A 17,744-nucleotide genomic window follows, 5' to 3' on the forward strand; every position below is an offset into this window, starting at 1 on the left:
TAAATCCCTTGTTTTTCTTTCTCTTGCTTTAGCTAATTTATATATATCTCTTTCTCCATCTTTTGTATCAAGTCATTTATATAGATTCTCGTATGCTTTTGACCTTGCTTCACTAACAGCTTTTTTTGCTGCCTTTTTTGATTCTTTATAATTTTTTTGATTTTCTTCATTGTTGCACTGATATACAGCCTTATAGCAATTTTTTTTATTTTTAATTTTCAATTGCACTTTTTCATTCCACCACCAAGACTCCTTAAGGTAGGGGCTCTACCATTTGTCTCTCCAAGCACTACCTTTGTTGTGTTTCTCAGAGCATTAGCCATTTCTCTCCACATTTGGTTTGTTTGTCCTTCTCCATTCCATTCTCTTCTACCCCTTAATTTTTCTTTGAAGATTAGTTGTTTCTCCCCTTTTAAATTCCACCACCTGATTTTTGGATTTTGTTTTATGTGATTTTTTCTCTTCCAATTTTTTACTTGGACGTCAAGTACTAGAAGTCTGTGTTGAGTAGTCAAGCACTCTCCTGGTATCACCTTACAATCCCTACAACATACCCGGTCCTCTTGTCTCATGAGGAAGTAATCTATTTGGGTGCTTGATGTGACATTTTTATATGTGATTAAGTGTTCGTCCCGTTTTTTGAACCTAGTATTGGTTATGATGAGCCCATATGCCATTGCAAAATCTAGAATAGACTTACCCTCATTATTAATTTCCCCGAATCCATACCCTCCATGTATCTCTCTATAGCCGTTTCTGTCTCTACCCACGTGACCATTTAAGTCACCTCCTATAATCACTTTCTCTCTTCTTGGTATCATTTGTATGAGTCCCTCTAGGTCCTCCCATAATTTTGCTTTTATCTCCTCACCTAACCCCGCTTGTGGTGCATATGTACTAAAGATATTCATAGTCATTCTTCCTAGAATAACCTTTACCATAATAATCATATCCCCTATTCTCTTTACATCTACTACCTTATCTACTAAGCTTTTATCCATAATGATCCCCACTCCATTTTTTGCTCGATCATTTCCTATGTACCATATTTTATATCCATTTTCTGACAAAGTCTTTGCTTTTTTCCTTACCAATCTCGTCTCTTGAAGGCACATAATATTAATTTTTCTCCTAATCATCACATCTACCACTTCCATAGTTTTGCCTGTTAATGTTCTTATGTTCCATGACCCAATCCTTAATCTATGATTTTGTTTTTGGCTTTGACTTTGAATTTGCTTTTGTTTTTGATTTTGATTTTGTTTTTGGTTTTGGTTTTGATTTTGATTTTGATGTTGGACTAACTTCTTTACCCATATCCGTCCAAGCAAATGCGGGAACCCTTGATCATTTGTCACTACATCCGGGCGCTAATGCAGCGGCCCTAGCTCACTTGACATTACACGCGGGCAGTGTAGCGCGTCACTATGAAGGGTTACGCCCACGCCCAAATGTTTTTTCATAATTTGTCTAGAGTTCTTGTTTTGGATCCGACTAAGTTTTACGTTGGCTGTCGGCTACCTAACACAACCCTCCTCCTTTATCCGGGCTTGGGACCAACACATTTTCATAAATATATGCAAGACCACGAAACAAACCAACACATCTGGACATGTCCCAGCCCAAGAGAATCTCATACAACGCTTAACCCATATCACGGGGAAAGAGCAATCTCTCTAAGGGCAATATAATCACATCGACGCATTGGCATAACACAATCCTAGCTTAAGAGGGGCAACATCAACGCATCTCTCCGATATCTCGGGAATAATCGTTACCACTCCCGATATGGGAGGGTCAATATCAACGCAGGAACCCGGCTCACCACAATCACGTTAGAGACTACGTTTCCACTCAAAAGCATTCCAGAAACATTACCCACCTCCCATACACATGCCAATGCCATAACCACAACATGAAATGATGCATTACATAAAACGACATTTCAATGCACAAAATTCAATGCACTTGTATAAAACATTTTGGGATGAACCTCCCACATTAAACAACCATTCACAGGTTAAAATATTCACATGCAACAAAACCAATTTTTCGGTAGAACCACTCACCTTTAATGAAATTCAGAATGCCTTGAAATTCGCGTTCTACCTTGACTCTTGTGTCAGGTTTTTGAAGCCTTTGCTATGCATGCCTTGATCTTGAAATGCGTGTCTGGATAATTTTGAGCATACTCCTCTATCCCCAAATTAATTCTCAGAATTTTTCGGAAACTTTCCCCATTTTTTCTCTATTTTTTCTTCACTTTCTTCCATTTCTCCTTTTTCTTTTCTTTTCTTTTTTTTCCTTTTCTTTTTTCTTCCTCCTCCTTCCTCCACTTTTTCTTTTCCCTGCACCTTCTCCACCTTGTGCCCAATACCTATTTATACTTGTCTATGCTTGGGCTCCAAGTATTATATGTATTTTATTATATTTATCACATGCTTGCCTTCCACTTCAACTCATTTTGGGCACCACGAAGCTTCCTCAAATCCAATTTGGATTTTGCTTACTTGGAAGCTTCCAATGTGCACACCCACAAATTGCTTCATTGCTCCCATATATATATATATATAATTTATTGTATTATATATTAGAATCATGGAAATTATATATAAATCCCTCAATTACATTTTTAATCCCACTTAAGGTATTGCATAATTGCAATTATATCCTCAAATATTAATTTCATTTGAATTAAAATACCGAAATTCCAAAATTAATAACTCAAAGTCACTCAATAAGTATGTTTTTGCCCTGATGTCCTCACAGGACTATCATTTCGTCTTGAAACCACTTCAGGGTTGATTCTTAGATAAAATCGGAGCTCTCTCAGGATTCTGTTGACTTCTTGGAGGTCCCTTATAATCATTCAGTTTTTGAAACTGTATTTTTGTTGTACCGAAAATTGTCTCCATTTTAAATTCTTTCAGTATCATAAATCTCGTCTCGAGACGCTCGTCAATATTATTTTCTTTTTCTAAGTATCTAAGTTTTGGGGTACTCCCTTTAGTGGATTCGACTTATTACATTGACTTCTAGTTGTCTGAACTGCTTCATAGTCACTTGAAAAATTCCTAAAAATTTTGATAAAAATTTTGAAATTACTTTATTTTATTTTGGGGTATTACACTACCCCTGGTGACTAGTGCATGGGCTGAAGGATCATCCATCTGTGTGGATGTTGGTGCTGGAGTCTTTTCTCAGATTTCGGACTTACCAAAATTTGAGGAACAATAAGATTTGGAACAAAATATTGATTTAGCCGGTTATAAAGCAAGTCGGAGCTATGAGTGGTGATCCCTATGACAACGATTCTAGGTTGGATCAAGTCTTTGATACTCCACATGTAGTTAAAGAAGTTCTGATCGAGCAATCCATATCAGAACAGTCTTATATTGGCTATTAGGTAACCGTTCATAAGGATGATGAGGTCCTAAGACTAGAGGAAGATAGTCTGCTTGTTCAACATTTTTCTACTGCAGCTGAAGAATTAGTTAGACAATCCTCTGGGTTCAAAACAGCAAACATCGAAGATGATGAGAAGTGGGGAACATATGTGGTAACTAGTCAGATGTGTGAACTTCTGAATGATCATCATTTAAAGGCTTTGCATTTGCAGGTTTTAGTTGCTAACTATGACAGGGAGCAACTAAATTCATTAAAAGCACTTGATATTAACATATTGACAGGTTTTGGCACCATATTGGATCCTCAAATTGCGAGTACCAACGATCTTGATTGGGTAGCTATTGGAAACCCAAGGGAAATGATCTATTACACCTTGGAGGTAGATGCAACCTTGATTGCAATTGTACGAGCTGTGGTAACAACTCGTGGTTTTATTCTAGTTGATGAGAACATAAGAGCAAAGAGGAATGGGCCTAGATTAAGTTCTTGGGGACAAAAACTCTCTCAAGGAGGGAGGAATTGTTACAACCACAATGATTCCCAAGGCTATAATTGTCATTATAATAGTAGTTGGCTTAGATGCATTGTACAGTAATTGTAATTTTCTTTCCCTTTTCTATTATAGATGCATGTCCTTAGCTATAGGCAGTTATGCTTATTGTTGTACTTCACATGGGTGCATGTGGGAGGCTCTTAGGCTATATATAAGCCATGGCTCAGGATGGGAAGGCATGTTTGAGTTAATGAATGAATTCTCTCATTTCCCTCTCTTGAATTCTCTCTCAATCTCTCTCCTGTTTCCCTCTGCTCTCTCTCTATCTCTTCCTTTCTTTGTTTTGATCTATAGCTCTCCCTCATTTCTGTCCAATTCCCCTCCTACCATTCAGTTCTTATTCCTAATTGTTATGACCCTATGAGCAATAAAAGGGTATTATTGTAATAAGATAGAATAGTTTGTTAGGGATATTTTAGCAAGTGGTTAGAAGCACATGGAAGCATGTGCTAGGCTGTTAGAAGGCAAATATGCCTATAAAAGATTGCTGTAATGGTTTGTTTTGTTATCCAAGAAATTAATGAATTGAAATATGTTTTTCTCCTCTTCCAAATTCTCTCCCCTTTCTTGGTCTTCATCTCCCTCTTTTTTGTTCTTCTAATCCCCCTAACACTTCTTCAAATCTCTCCCTCATTCTTCTAATTTCCTCCTTAATTTCCTTCTATTCTTGGCTTTAGCTGAATCGGATTCTTCCGATTCCCAAACTGATCCTAGGTTAAGCCCTAGGATCATCCGATTCCCAAACTGATCCTAGGGTAAGCCCTAGGATCAGGACAAATTGGTATCAGAGTAGTCCGTGCTTGGCTGTGGTTTTGATTCGAGTTCCTACGGTGATTATCGGCTGTTGATACGCTTAGTTGTGAAACTCGGAGTGTTGCCGACTTTTGGAGGCGACTTCGAAGGACGGTATCTGGCTAGTGACTTTCATATTCGACCGTGATAGGGGAGGTGAGATACGACCACAATTCTCGGCAACCCAGGCTGATTCAAGGAGCTACCATCTGCCAGTGGTCCTTGGCTTAGAAGGTTGCGACTGGAGTGGGTGTCGCGATTTGAACTGGCAGTGGGTTGGGTGATTCTGGAATTGGTAGTGATTGCAAAGTGGAGTGGGCGTGCTGTGCGGTCGTACCCATTGCGGGCAGAGCTTAACAACAAAAACAGATATGAGCAATTTCCTAAGGTTACAGAGATTGAGCTTGGGCTGATAACTGAGGCCGAACGTGGAAGATGGATTTCGCTGGGGGATTCTAAATTGGACTGTGATTGGGTGGGTACTCCACTGGGAATCTTGGTTGGCATTGATTATGGCTAGGTACTAGGTAGCGATAAGTTGCAAGCCATAATTGAATACAGACTTGGGAGGCAAAGCAAGAGCTGGATGTCCGGCCACGAATTTCAGCAAGCTTCGCACGAAGTGGAAGCAAGTTGGAGGTGACGTGAACATAGGAACGTTCGCTATGGGTGAACGGTAGTGAGCCGATCGTTTCTCCGCTAGAACTCAAGTGACCTTCAGCAATTGATGCAAATTAGGAAGTTGACGACGAGAAGCGAGTTCCTACGCCACTGTTGAACATCAGCGAGTTGCTGGTCCAGAGGCGTTTCGGAGAAGTGATTGGGTGAGGCAAGCACAAGCAAGCAAGTCTGATCCCAAACGGTAAGAAACAATTCTGGGGGTCCTCCAAGTCGGCGATTGGGTAAGAAGGGTGAATTGAGGCAGAGCCGATCCGATCCGATTAATTGAGGTCCATCACCGATTCAGTTAATCGGAATTGAATTGGATTTGGAGGCAAAGCAGATCCAGATCTTAGGGATTTCGTGAAGCGAATTTGGAGGCTGAACCAATTCAATCAAATCCGGAAGTATTTGTATAGCAGAATTCAATCAAATTCGGAAGTATTTGCATAGCAAAAATGTTGGATTTCCAAGTATACGATTTGTAAAAAAAAAAAAAAATCAGCAACTCCACTAAACAGTCATGACATTGGATGCTCCCTTTGGAAACTTGGAGAGAAGGTTGGGGTGCTTTGAGAGAAGGGTGAATGGGTTTCTAGATGAAATGAGGAATCAACTACAGGGTCTCATGGACATGTTCACCCGCCAAAGTTAATCATCCATGAAGAAACTGACTCCAAATATCCTAGAGAATACTGAGAGGTATGCTTCCTCTTTCTCATCACCACCTCTTTCATCTAATTGGAATGAATATGAAAAAGAAGTGAGAAGACCTAAAGAGGCAACTACCTAAAGGTTGCAAGGGTCGAGATCGACGTTTGTCTAATGTGGTGGAAGAATTCTACAAAATCAAGCAAGAGGGGTCAGTAAGGGAGTACGAAATGAGGTTTGATGAGCTGATGGCCTTGATGCTCAATCATAACCCCTATTTGATAGAGTCCTATTTCGTTTCGAGCTTCTTAATTGGCTTGAACGAAGAGTTGAGGCCAATGGTGACGGTGCTTCAGCCCAAGACTCTCAAGCATGTTGCTGATAGTGCCAGGCTCCAAGAATTAACATTAAAGGCACTGAAGAAGAAACATAGAGATAGAGATGCTGATGGAACAGCATGGGATCAGGCAAACGGTATCAGAGGACCTAAACAATCTTATATTGACTCTACGGAAATTGACCCTAAGCCTGATGAACTTGGACTGGCAATAAAAAAGAAGCTATCATGTCCCAAGGGTAATTATAAGGGCAATAATGTAATTAGTTACCTTAGTTGGTTAGGAGCTATTTCTATTACAGTACATGGGTGTTGTTATTTTGTTATTTTCCTTTTTTTGTCTTGTAGCTTAGTTGGTTAGAGAGCTTTGTTTGATAGCTAAATGAGGCTATATATATATAGCCTCAGCTGTAGGAAGAGGGCATCCAGAATTAATGAATTAAATACTATTTCTCTCTAATATTCCACTATTTCTCTCTCTCTCTCTCTCTCGGTGATCTCCTCCCTTTATCTTCTTGCTGTTCTCTCCCTCCAAACTGATCTCTCCCCAAATTCTTCTCTTATTATTCTCGATCTTCCTTTCATACCCTAGCTCATCTCCAAGGATCATGACAGAAGCTAGAGATTGAGAAGAGGCATTCTTTCGATGGGATTTTGGTTCCGAAGTAGGCTGAACTATCCTTAACTTGGGATGAAATAGGCAATGAGAAGGTGAAGACAACACTAGCTGGAGGAAAGCTAAGGGATATAGCGGAAGAAGCCAAAGCTTTTGCTAAGGGGAACACAGCTTCTGTTGCTATGTTGTTTTTTACTTCCACTGGCAATTCTAAGTGGTTGTCTACTGCATTAAGGGATGAATCGTTGGCTGGAATTGCAGTTGTAGCAGCTCTTAATGTTAATGCTCACAAACAGCTTTGGTATGAGCATTCAAGGCAAGTTTACAAGTCCCCATTGCTGCATTTCGAGGCTGTTGTTGATATTTTTGCGGCAGAGCATGGCTGTGGGTTGAATGGGGATACAATAACAACAACTATGGTTGTAAATCTACTCTCCTTGTAGTGGATGGTAATGAAGTTTTCCCTAATGAAATTATGGACCAATTTATACTTGGAATTAATCTTAGAAACCTAAGAATGAAGAAGAAGAGACCTAAAGGTAGAAAGAAAGAAAAGAGGATGATTCGCATAGAGAAGGTTGGAATTGGATGAAGAGCAACGACTACTCGCGGAAAGTTCTTGGGGACAAGAACTCTCTTAAGGAGGGGGGAATTGTCATGACCCTATGAGCAATAAAAGGGTATTATTGTAATAAAATAGAATAGTTTGTTAAGGATATTTAAGCAAGTGGTTAGAAGCACATGGGAGCATGTGCTAGGCTGTTAGAAGGCAAATATGCCTATAAAAGATTGTTGTAATAGTTTGTTTTGTTATCCAAGAAATTAATGAATTGAAATATGTTTTTCTCCTCTTCCAAATTCTCTCCCCTTTCTTGATCTTCATCTCCCTCTTTTCTGTTCTTCTAATCCCCCTAACACTTCTTCTAATCTCTCCCTCATTCTTCTAATTTCCTCCTTAATTTCCTTATGTTCTTGGCTTTAGCTGAATCGGATTCTTCCGATTCCCAAACTGATCCTAGGTTAAGCCCTAGGATCATGACACTAATTCCCTCGGATTCTTACAATTTCCAATCCAAACCCTAGGTACATGACAACTCCTTCTTATCCACCATCTCAATTTGTCTCCTTCAAAGATCGGGATGTCGAGTCTCGGCATTGGGATCGAGTTAGGATTGATATAAGTGCCCCTCATCATTGGTTCCAACTCCAATTCTGTCTGCTCCTCTGTTTCCACTTGATCTGGGGTGTGTTGCCTGGTTCAGCCCCTAGCAAGTATATCGCTGGATTGGCCCTTGGTGGAAATCTGTCGGCCGGCTTGCATTGGGCAATCTGGAGAACAGGGTCAAGATCATGCTTAGCTACTGCCTGTACCTAGAAAATTCATCCCGGAGATGGGAGAAATCTTCTCTCAAGTTTCTCTCCACCACCATCGTTTCCACTCGGCCTCAACTCACTTCTTCTTGGGTCTGGTGGAGGTCGAGCTCCATCGTTTCCAGTCTCTCTTCGATCTACTCTTGGTTCTGTTGGATGCCCAGCTCCATCGCATCCAATTGTAGCTCCAAGTGTTTCATCTGTGCCCCTCATGCCATCACTGGGTTTGCCTGCTACCCAACTTGCTGGATAAGTCGACGAGGGTAGTTGGTCATCTTTGCCCAGGTGATCTCCAACTCACTAATCCTAATCGGTGTACACTTCTGTCTGAAACTGCCCAAAATTCCGATTGCTCGGAATCTGCTGCTCAGCAGAATGTCTGAATTGATTGGTCAAGAATTGCTCGACTCTGATACCAATTGTCACATGAAAAGGAAATTGGGTAGATTAAGAGAATAAATTGGGGGGGGGGGGGGGGGGGGTTGAGGGGTTCAGATGGAAGAGAAAGAAACAGCAAGAAGAGGGAGAATGTTCAAGAGAAAGGGAGAGAGATAACACACAGTATTCAATTCATTTCTCAACATGCCTTTCCATCCTATAACTATGGCTTAATATATAGCCTCACAGTCACCCACATGCACCCATGTGCAGTACACAGAATTATAACTGACTTTAGCTACTGGACAAATATCTATAACAGAAAATAAAAGACAAAATTAAAATAGCTACCCTTGGCATGTGACAGCTACCACATCCGTTCTGTTCCTTAGGGTTCATATTACTTGTTTTCTAGCTGGTCAGCTTCCTTTTTGGGGTGTCAAATTCAGCTGGCTGTCCTTTTTCTGTCAGGTCGTATATGCTTAGTAACAAAGTGTATGTATCTGTTTTATTCTTTTTTTTTAATAAGCAACAAAGAAGATGACATTAATGACGGAAGCATCAAGCAAGCATTTGTTTTGTGAAAATCTGGTCTGCAAAATGATTGTACCTAGTCATTCTGAAAATGAGATTTGCTTCCGTTCTTCTGGAAATTTATTAGTTTCTTATCCACTGACAGACTGCATTTTGTAAATTGTTAAATGTTGCGTATTCTAGTTGAGGAATAGATGCAGTTATTTTGTCATTCACTTGTAGTAATCCAACCTGTATAAAATGTCTTGTGTTGTTCACTTGGTCGTAGTACCTCCTCTGTAGAAATTTTATTGATGTGGTCATCTAATTTCTTTGTTGGTAACAGATGCAACTGTTTCCTGTAATTTATATTTCATTAAGTCTGGTCATTCATATTCCACATATCATAAAGTATTTAGCAACATTTTGTTTGTCAAAAAGATTTTTGTTGTTAGTATCTTGTTGAAACTGTACACTTTTTAGTAACTTGTGTTATCATGGCTTTTCTTTACCTAAGCAATTTTTAGTATTTCAAATAACTGGTAGAGGAAATTTTCTCAAATAACTTTACGGTTGTAGCATCATATTTGGCCCTTTCCATGCTTTAGATCTGGGTATCAAGTTATAGCATCTTTTCTTGGGGTTAGTGCTGTAGGTGATCTATGGCATCACAAAGATGTGGGGCAAGTCCCCCAAAGGCCAAGTTAAGGGCTCACTCTCAGGCTGTGCTTAGTTGAACCTATGTAATATTGAAGCTTGGCTTGAGTGCAAATTAGAGTTCACTGTCACTGAGGTTTTTATTGGTGTAGTCAAGATGATTAGGACCCACAAGATAATTGATTGATAAAGTCATTCATTCTTATGCTACTAGGAGTTTTAAATTTTATCTTATTGTACTTTTACTTTTATTTGCACTTTCAACAGATTTTATAATAGAATTTACTGGGTATTAGATTAGTATGTTAGGTAGGATTAGTTTGAGAAGAGTTCTAAGTATTTTAGAAGCTTTATCGAGAATATAGGTGTGGCTTATTCAGGAATTCTGAAATTGGGGTTTTTGGTGTTGAATATTGATTGAGTACTGGTTTTTCCTCATGTTTCCCTCTGCTTCCACTCTTTGTTTGTCTCATTCCTTTCTTGTTCTCAATTTCCTTCATGTTCCCATCACTCATCACAGTGTGAGTCAGCTGAATCCAATGGAAATGTCAAGATCCATTAGTTTTTGGCTGAATTAGGTAATGGTGCAGTTTGATATGCTGGCTCACTTTTATTGTTAGTTGAAGTACAAAAACCTCTTGCTTTTCCTGGTGTGGATTGGCCTTTTTTTGGTGCTTCATATGTTTATCCCAATTGATTAATTCATCCAATCCAACAATTTGTCACATGAAAGTAAAGTAAGCGAACCGCAAAACTAGAGACCCTTTTTATGTAGTACAACCCAAAAGGCTAGAACTCCAGGCCTAATTCATCATGTCAAACTAATATGAGTAGAAAACTTATTCCTAACTCTAGCTGAACATATCTTGCTCCTCATGTTTCCATAATTTTGTCTCATGGGGAAAGATTTCATATATGTCCATTTCATATTGAACACCATGATATGATAACACCTTGGGTGGTCCACCAATTGAACTAAGTCCACTGCTATTGTTCTTCAATGCAGAATATGCAACGAAGTTCCTTGTTAAAGCTCAATTTTTGCAAGTTTCTCCGGTCAATCTGAAGGAAGAGTTTTTTGTAGTACTCTAATATGTCTAGATCTTTTTTGAAGCGAGTCTTGTGGCTCAATGTATTGATTTGACATTCCAAATAATGTAGAATCCAAATTGGAATGTACCTAGTGTAAACTGAGTCAAACTTGTCAAAAATATCTTGACCTACAACAACTGCAGCAGTAACACAAGCCTTAATCCCACTAGGTGGATTGGTTACATGAATTCTAGATCTCCAGCCTTCTTTATCCATGGCCACATCCTCTACTAGGCCATTTTATCTTATGTCATGTTTATAGATTTCCACCAAGTTTTCTTTGTCTATCTGTCTTTTGGTACAAAATTCCTCCATTTCATCCACTTGTGTCATAAGTGAGTGTATTAGTTGTTTTCTTACATGCTTAAACTATCTTAATTGTGACTGCCCTATATTATCTTCAATATGCATCACTTAAACTTCATCATGTATGGTCTCGTTTTTTAGTCTTTTCTTGTATGGCCACACATCTACCATAACATGTTAGTGTTTAATTTTACAACATTTTGATCTGTAAAACAAAAGATGGTCTTATAGCCATCCAATAAAACTTCTTTTAGCTTTAAAGGGATTTACGATGACAGAAAATGTTGGACACACTTCTCCCCTTTGACCATCTTGCTTTGATTCTATGAGTAACAATGTCCATAATCTTCTCTTCTTCTTTGATAATTGATCCAATATTAAAATTGATCCTTTTGGGGGATAACTTGATCTCCAAGTCTTTGCCAATAATGTCCTCCATAACTGCTCAAGGTGAGTTATGTTTCTTGATGTTCATATCAAAAAATGGATGAGAAATAATGATAGACATAGCCCCTGAGTTTTCCCAAAAAATGCTGTGAATTGCAAAAATAAGGTCCCAAAAGCAGCCCAAAATCTTAGTATGCAGCGAATCTTGGTGCAGCCTGTACCTGCACAGCTTCACCTCCACTTACATCTTAGCAAACATTTGAATCTTAGTGAAATATAAAGTTGTAAAGTTTTTTCCCCCTTTAATAGATAAAAAACAAATGAAGGCGGCGAGTCTTGGTACAATGATAGGGTTGCTCCAAACTTGATAGGACATGCAGTCTAATCACTTGGATGCTTGTTTAGCACTATGGCTATGGCATGCTTTAGAAGTCTTGTACTAAATGGCATTATTGCAGTTATTGTTATGGTACAATCAAATTTGATTTCAGGCAGTTTCAAAGTACTAATTACAATGTACCCTTAACAGTGCTTCTAGGAGTAGGGAGGAATGGAAATAATTGGAAAATGGTTCTCCTCAGTTGGGAGTCACAATAGTAATGTAGTGGAATGAAAATGGATGGAAACACTTCCCCTCTGTTCTCCTCCAAGGCTCATTTTGTCTCCCCCAAATTGGGGGAGAATGAATGGAATAGAAACGGATGGAAAACATAATTGTGTGTTGACAACATAAACTTCAATAATATTTTGGAAGTTCAATTTTTTCCTTAACCACTCTTTCCATAAAGAGTGTGTTGGATAACTCAAATTCATGTCTAATTGAGATTGAGTCTCTCAAATAGAACCTAATCTGATTAGTTGTGGGAGACCTAATCCTACTAGGATTGTGGATTGTAGAATATAAATAGGCAACCCTTAGTTCAGTTGTGGCTGGACCACACCAGCGATTGTTGTGTGTCTTGAGTGTGAGAGTGCCTCAGCCAGATAACGTCTCCAGGGTGCATGACTGGTTATTTCAATTGGAGAGGACTATGAATGTGTTCCTTGATTAACCAAAAGTCTTTGGAATGTGAGTGACCAGCTATTTGGAGTCTGCAAGTGTTGGGACTTGGGAGGGTTTTGTATTTTCTCCATGAAACACTACTGATTAGTGGATTATCCCCATGTGGTGAGATTATGGACATAGGTTTATTGAGGCTGAACCATGTTAAATTTTCTTTGTCATTTTACTCCTGATTTTTGTTTGTGGTTTATGTGATCCAATCCTAATAGAGGGAATAATGGTCATTTGCTGTTAATATCCTACCATTTCATCCATTTCCATTGCTCTCTCAAACAAGGATTATCATTTCCATTATTTTCCATCCTCTACTCTCTCAGATGGGGAGAAAATACTTTGTACATCCCATTTCACCCTTTTCAATTCCATTACTAACTCCCTCCCAAGCAAAGCATTAGTGCAAATCTGGTCATGGTCATTGTAGTGTAGTGTGACTAAAGTAGAGGGTGGGATCAGAGATAATGATGTGATCATAAGTTACTATTTCAGTTCTCGATCTTTTAGTTGTCCCTGACATCACTCCCCTCCTTTTTAATGGGCTATGAAAGTTGAGTCACTCAAGATGGCAAAGAGATTCTAGTTAATATACTTTAGGCATTATGTTAATTCTATCTGCCTGGTTGTATTGATAGTTGAATATGAGAAAAGTAGCAAGCTGACTGATGCAGCACCAAAGACTGAATCTCAAGCAGGAAAAGTAGTATCATTGAGTGACATACTCTACTGGTCAGAGGCAAATAGTGATGCATCACAAGATGGTCCAAGATCTGGAAGAGAAGATTCTGATTACGATGAGGAAGTAGAGGTGGACTTTGAGACACCGATGTCTAGTGATGAAGGGCATGATGTTGAACCTAATGTTCTTCATGGCAGTTTAAATTTGAGAATTCATAGAAGAGGTGATTCAGCCATGGAGACTGATAATGCAAGTGGCTCTATTGGATTGCCTACATCATCCCAAAATGATCAAACTAACCAGGTATGTTCTCATAACTATAATGCTATGATCAATGTTTGAATCTTTTGATAAATATATTTAATATTCATATAGCAATTTTTCTTATATTATTAAATTTCTTTCTTAGTTATATAGCAATTATTTTTCTTTGTTTGTATATTTCTTAGTTTTATATCATGGGTAGGATTTTTTTTTTTTTCAAATAACATCTTGCTTTTACCTGATTTTGTTCTTGTGCTCATATTTGCAGCCTGAAGTGGTGATAGATATGAAACAGAGATATGTTGGCCACTGCAATATGGGGACCGACATAAAGCAAGCTAGTTTTCTCGGCCAACTAGGTACATGCTAATGTGACATGACATCTTCTATTCCTCCTTATAGAGTATGTAATGTGGAATTGGATGTGAGCATTGGAAGTGGATTTATACCACACGCCAAACGCTCTTAAATCCTTAATCTTAGGAACAGTAGGATATGCATATGAAAGTTGGATGTAGATACATGGACGCGTTGGTGAACAGTTAAATATGATCGCTAATTGCATAATGTTTTAGAGTAAAATGATATTATTGTACTCCAAATAAAATGAAATTGAGAGGAGAAATGAGATTTCCATTTCATATCTATGATAGAATTCTGAAATCTCTTTTCAATGTGAAAGCTGAGGGGTTGTTTAGGTGTATGAAATGATTTCCAGTTTTGTATCTCCAATTTTCTATAAAATTTCTAGTTTTATTTTTCATAAAAAATTTGGAAAAAGTGTTCAAATGTTAGAAATACAAAAAACTAATTTCCAATATAGAAAATTAGAACATTTGTTCAAAAAAGAAGAGATGTTTTAATTTCTTTTGTGTAACTTGTGTTAGGGAAGGAGATGGAGATGATTTGGGAAAAAATCTTCAAATTAATAAGGACAACAAACTCGTTTTAGGTGTTTTCCAAGTTTATTTCAATTTTTCGAAAATGGCATTTCCAAGTCAACATTTTCTATTAGGAAATTTTTGTATTTGTGTCAGTTTTCTAATTATTCATTTTCTGTGGAAACCTGGGGCTTTTTTCCACAGCTAAACAGCCCCTGGGCTCCTTTTTCTTCAGACATCATTAAAATTTAAAATTAGAGTGTTCCACATGTCCACTTTGGGTATGGGTATCAGACACATATCTCATAACCTTTGCCCTTGTCATATCTAATGGACATGGGTGCTCAAGGGGAAACAAAAGAATCCTTGCAACATAGCTTGTAGGCCATTTCCAGTAGCTGTGACAAGAGTAGTTCTCTAGCAAATTAGAGACTTTGATTGTTTAACTTAGTGATGTTCAAAGAAAAAGAACTTCATTTTATAGTAACTAAAGTTTTGACCCTCTTGCCTGCATGGTGATATAAATTTTATTTTCTATTGAAATTTCATTAAATTTCAAGTGCATTCCTAAATGGAAGCAACTGCTTATGTTGGGAAGCCATACAAAACATGTTATGTTTCAGTATACGCTGTGTATTTGCATACCTAAAGTCCACTTTTAGATACATAGTCAAGATTAAGCGTTTAAGACCTGAATAGATGCCCACGACATCCGATAATCAGACTGTAACTTGAAATTTTTGCAGTGGTATTTATTGTCCTATGTTAATTAGTAATCATAAGAAGAAAGTTTATTGCAGCTAGGAAAGGGGAAAAGCAATTAGAAAAATAAGTGTTGGACAATTGTGAATCTTGCAGCTAATTGGTGTGAATTTATTGATGCTTTATGTATTGCTGGATGGCTGAAAATGGCTGTTACACAGAAAGAATGTGTCTTGGTAGCTGACTGCATGGACAACAAAAAAATGTACTGTATTTTCAAGGTTTTGTTAGATCTCCTGTTCTTATGTTGGCATTCAACCAATCATAAGGTTTAGGCCCTGGGTCCTACCATACTGGCTTTTGCTTACAAGTGGTGAATCCATCCTGGGATTATTATTCTGCCAGAGAAGACAGTTATCTGGAGTGGGTGATTTGTGCTCTCTATCTCTCTCTCTCCCTCCCTCCCTTGCACTTGCAGTTGCTCTCCCTCTCCCTCTCTCATCAATGAGATCTCATTTTCTTGTTATTTTCCCCTCTCCCCTTTTGTTTCGAATTGGTACTTCATTGGTTACAACACTGATTTCAATTAAAATCCAATTGTCTTCCAGATGTAACAAGCAGGGTTAGATTATGTAACCAGTGTTCCTAAGTCGTCAATTTCCAAATTGCAGGTGAATATATTGCGAGTGGGAGTGATGATGGCAGGTGGTTTATATGGGAAAAGAAAACTGGTAGACTAATAAAGACGCTTGTCGGTGATGAAGCTGGTGATTGGTTTTTCTTTTTGCCCCTCCTGAACTTGTTCTGTATATGGTACTATTATCCTCTAGTCTCATCTGTTGACTGAAGTCTCTTTTCTTCCTCTCTTTAGTGGTAAACTGTGTGCAATGCCATCCAACTGACTGTGTTGTGGCTACAAGCGGTATTGATAGCACCATAAAGGTTAGTATGGTGAAGGAGAGTTGCATAGAGTTTTATTTTAGGTGAAATTATTAACTTTTGACTGTAAATCTTTACAGATTTGGACACCAACAGCTTCAGTCCCATCCATAGTGGCTGCAGGAGCTGCAGGACCAGAGCCTGCAAATGTGGTGGATGTCATGGAGAATAATCAAACCAGACTATGCCGTAATCGTGAAATTATTCTGTAAGTTTATGCAATCATATTTGTGAACTGGTATGAATAGATATGGAGAAGGAAATCTATTTCACTGAGTTTTGGAAAAACAATGGTTCCTCTCTTCTTATAGAGAAATGATACGACATATTAGGAAAGACTTACAGAATATACAGAATATTCCTACACCAAAAAATAAAAAACAATCAATCAAAGAAAGGGATTCGGGGCATCAATCAAGAGATTGGAGTTGATTCCCGCTAATCAAGGGAATTGACTCCTTCCATTTCTACAATATTGATATCACTTTGCAGATGTATCTGATCCAGCATTAGGTTTTAATGGAAATTCTAAATCTTTTAACTGTTTTCTGTGTTTTCTTGTAAAATTTGGGGCATGTGCAACTGTAGCAAAACTTCAAATTGTCAAGCTCCTGACTTTATTTTGATAGTTTTGTCATTATAAATCTTTTTCACCATTTAGCTATATGATTATATTGATTCTTATTTTAAAGTTTTGTTAGATGATTGGAAAGCTGTTGATTATCAATATGAACTGCTTTCCTTTTGATCTCTAGTTTTCCTTAGAAGTCCTACTAGTTCAGATGTTTTCCAAAGCATCTCGACATTGCTACCTTGGCATTAGCCTGCATCCTAGGTCATATTGTTGGTGAACAGTATATACCTTGGCACACTTGGACCTCTTTGTATATTCATAGCCCATTTATCCATGAGGTGTCAATGGTGTGACTTTTGAAATGCTCAACTTATTTGTGCACTCACTTTTCTGAATGTGGTTGTTTTTGTGGTGGTCATACACATTCCATGAGTACTAAAACTACAAAGTACACCTTAACCTCTTCTTCTTTCATCTGAGGGAAGGATGTGAAATATAAGATGCTGCAATACCACCACACTAATGATTACTTCATTTACAACATTCTTACCTCATGAGTGGGAGCCTCATATTTGTAATTTGGTGATAGCCTGCCAAAATAGCATATCCCTGCTATAAAGTGATTGTGAAAATTGTAAATATGTTGTTCCAGTGATACTTTCGTTCTGATGGAGGATTTATATCTATGATGGAAATATATAATTGTTTTATTATGATATGGGTGTTTGTTGGTAAAGAATTATTCTTCTTCTCATTATTCTCACAGGAGCAATAATAGTTTTTGGGGGATTGCTTTTTAGTGATGCCTCAAAGGCGACTGAGACAGGTATAGATAAATGTGGAAAATATTGTTAAATGCTTAGGGAATAGGGCCCATTTCCTTACAATAAGAATAGCCAGTATTAGTTTCACTTGCAAGTTAATAAA

At 38.1% G+C, this 17,744-nt stretch overlaps 1 protein-coding gene across 2 annotated transcripts in view; it reads left to right on the forward strand.

Moving 5' to 3' along the window:
• Nucleotides 1–17,744, forward strand: part of LOC127800711 (protein ALTERED SEED GERMINATION 2) — an 85,647-nt gene that overhangs the window by 47,989 nt on the left and 19,914 nt on the right. For both annotated transcript variants that reach the window (XR_008022836.1, XM_052335488.1), the window contains exons 14-18: nt 13,414–13,760; nt 13,990–14,080; nt 15,976–16,071; nt 16,176–16,246; nt 16,324–16,451. Coding sequence is in view for 1 of the 2 variants with exons in the window: in XM_052335488.1 (XP_052191448.1) it covers nt 13,414–13,760; nt 13,990–14,080; nt 15,976–16,071; nt 16,176–16,246; nt 16,324–16,451 (733 nt within the window). In the remaining variant the exon portion in view is untranslated. The remainder of the gene's footprint in view (nt 1–13,413; nt 13,761–13,989; nt 14,081–15,975; nt 16,072–16,175; nt 16,247–16,323; nt 16,452–17,744) is intronic.

Source organism: Diospyros lotus, chromosome 4, assembly GCF_014633365.1.
Source record: "Diospyros lotus cultivar Yz01 chromosome 4, ASM1463336v1, whole genome shotgun sequence".
Taxonomy (NCBI): Eukaryota; Viridiplantae; Streptophyta; class Magnoliopsida; order Ericales; family Ebenaceae; genus Diospyros; species Diospyros lotus.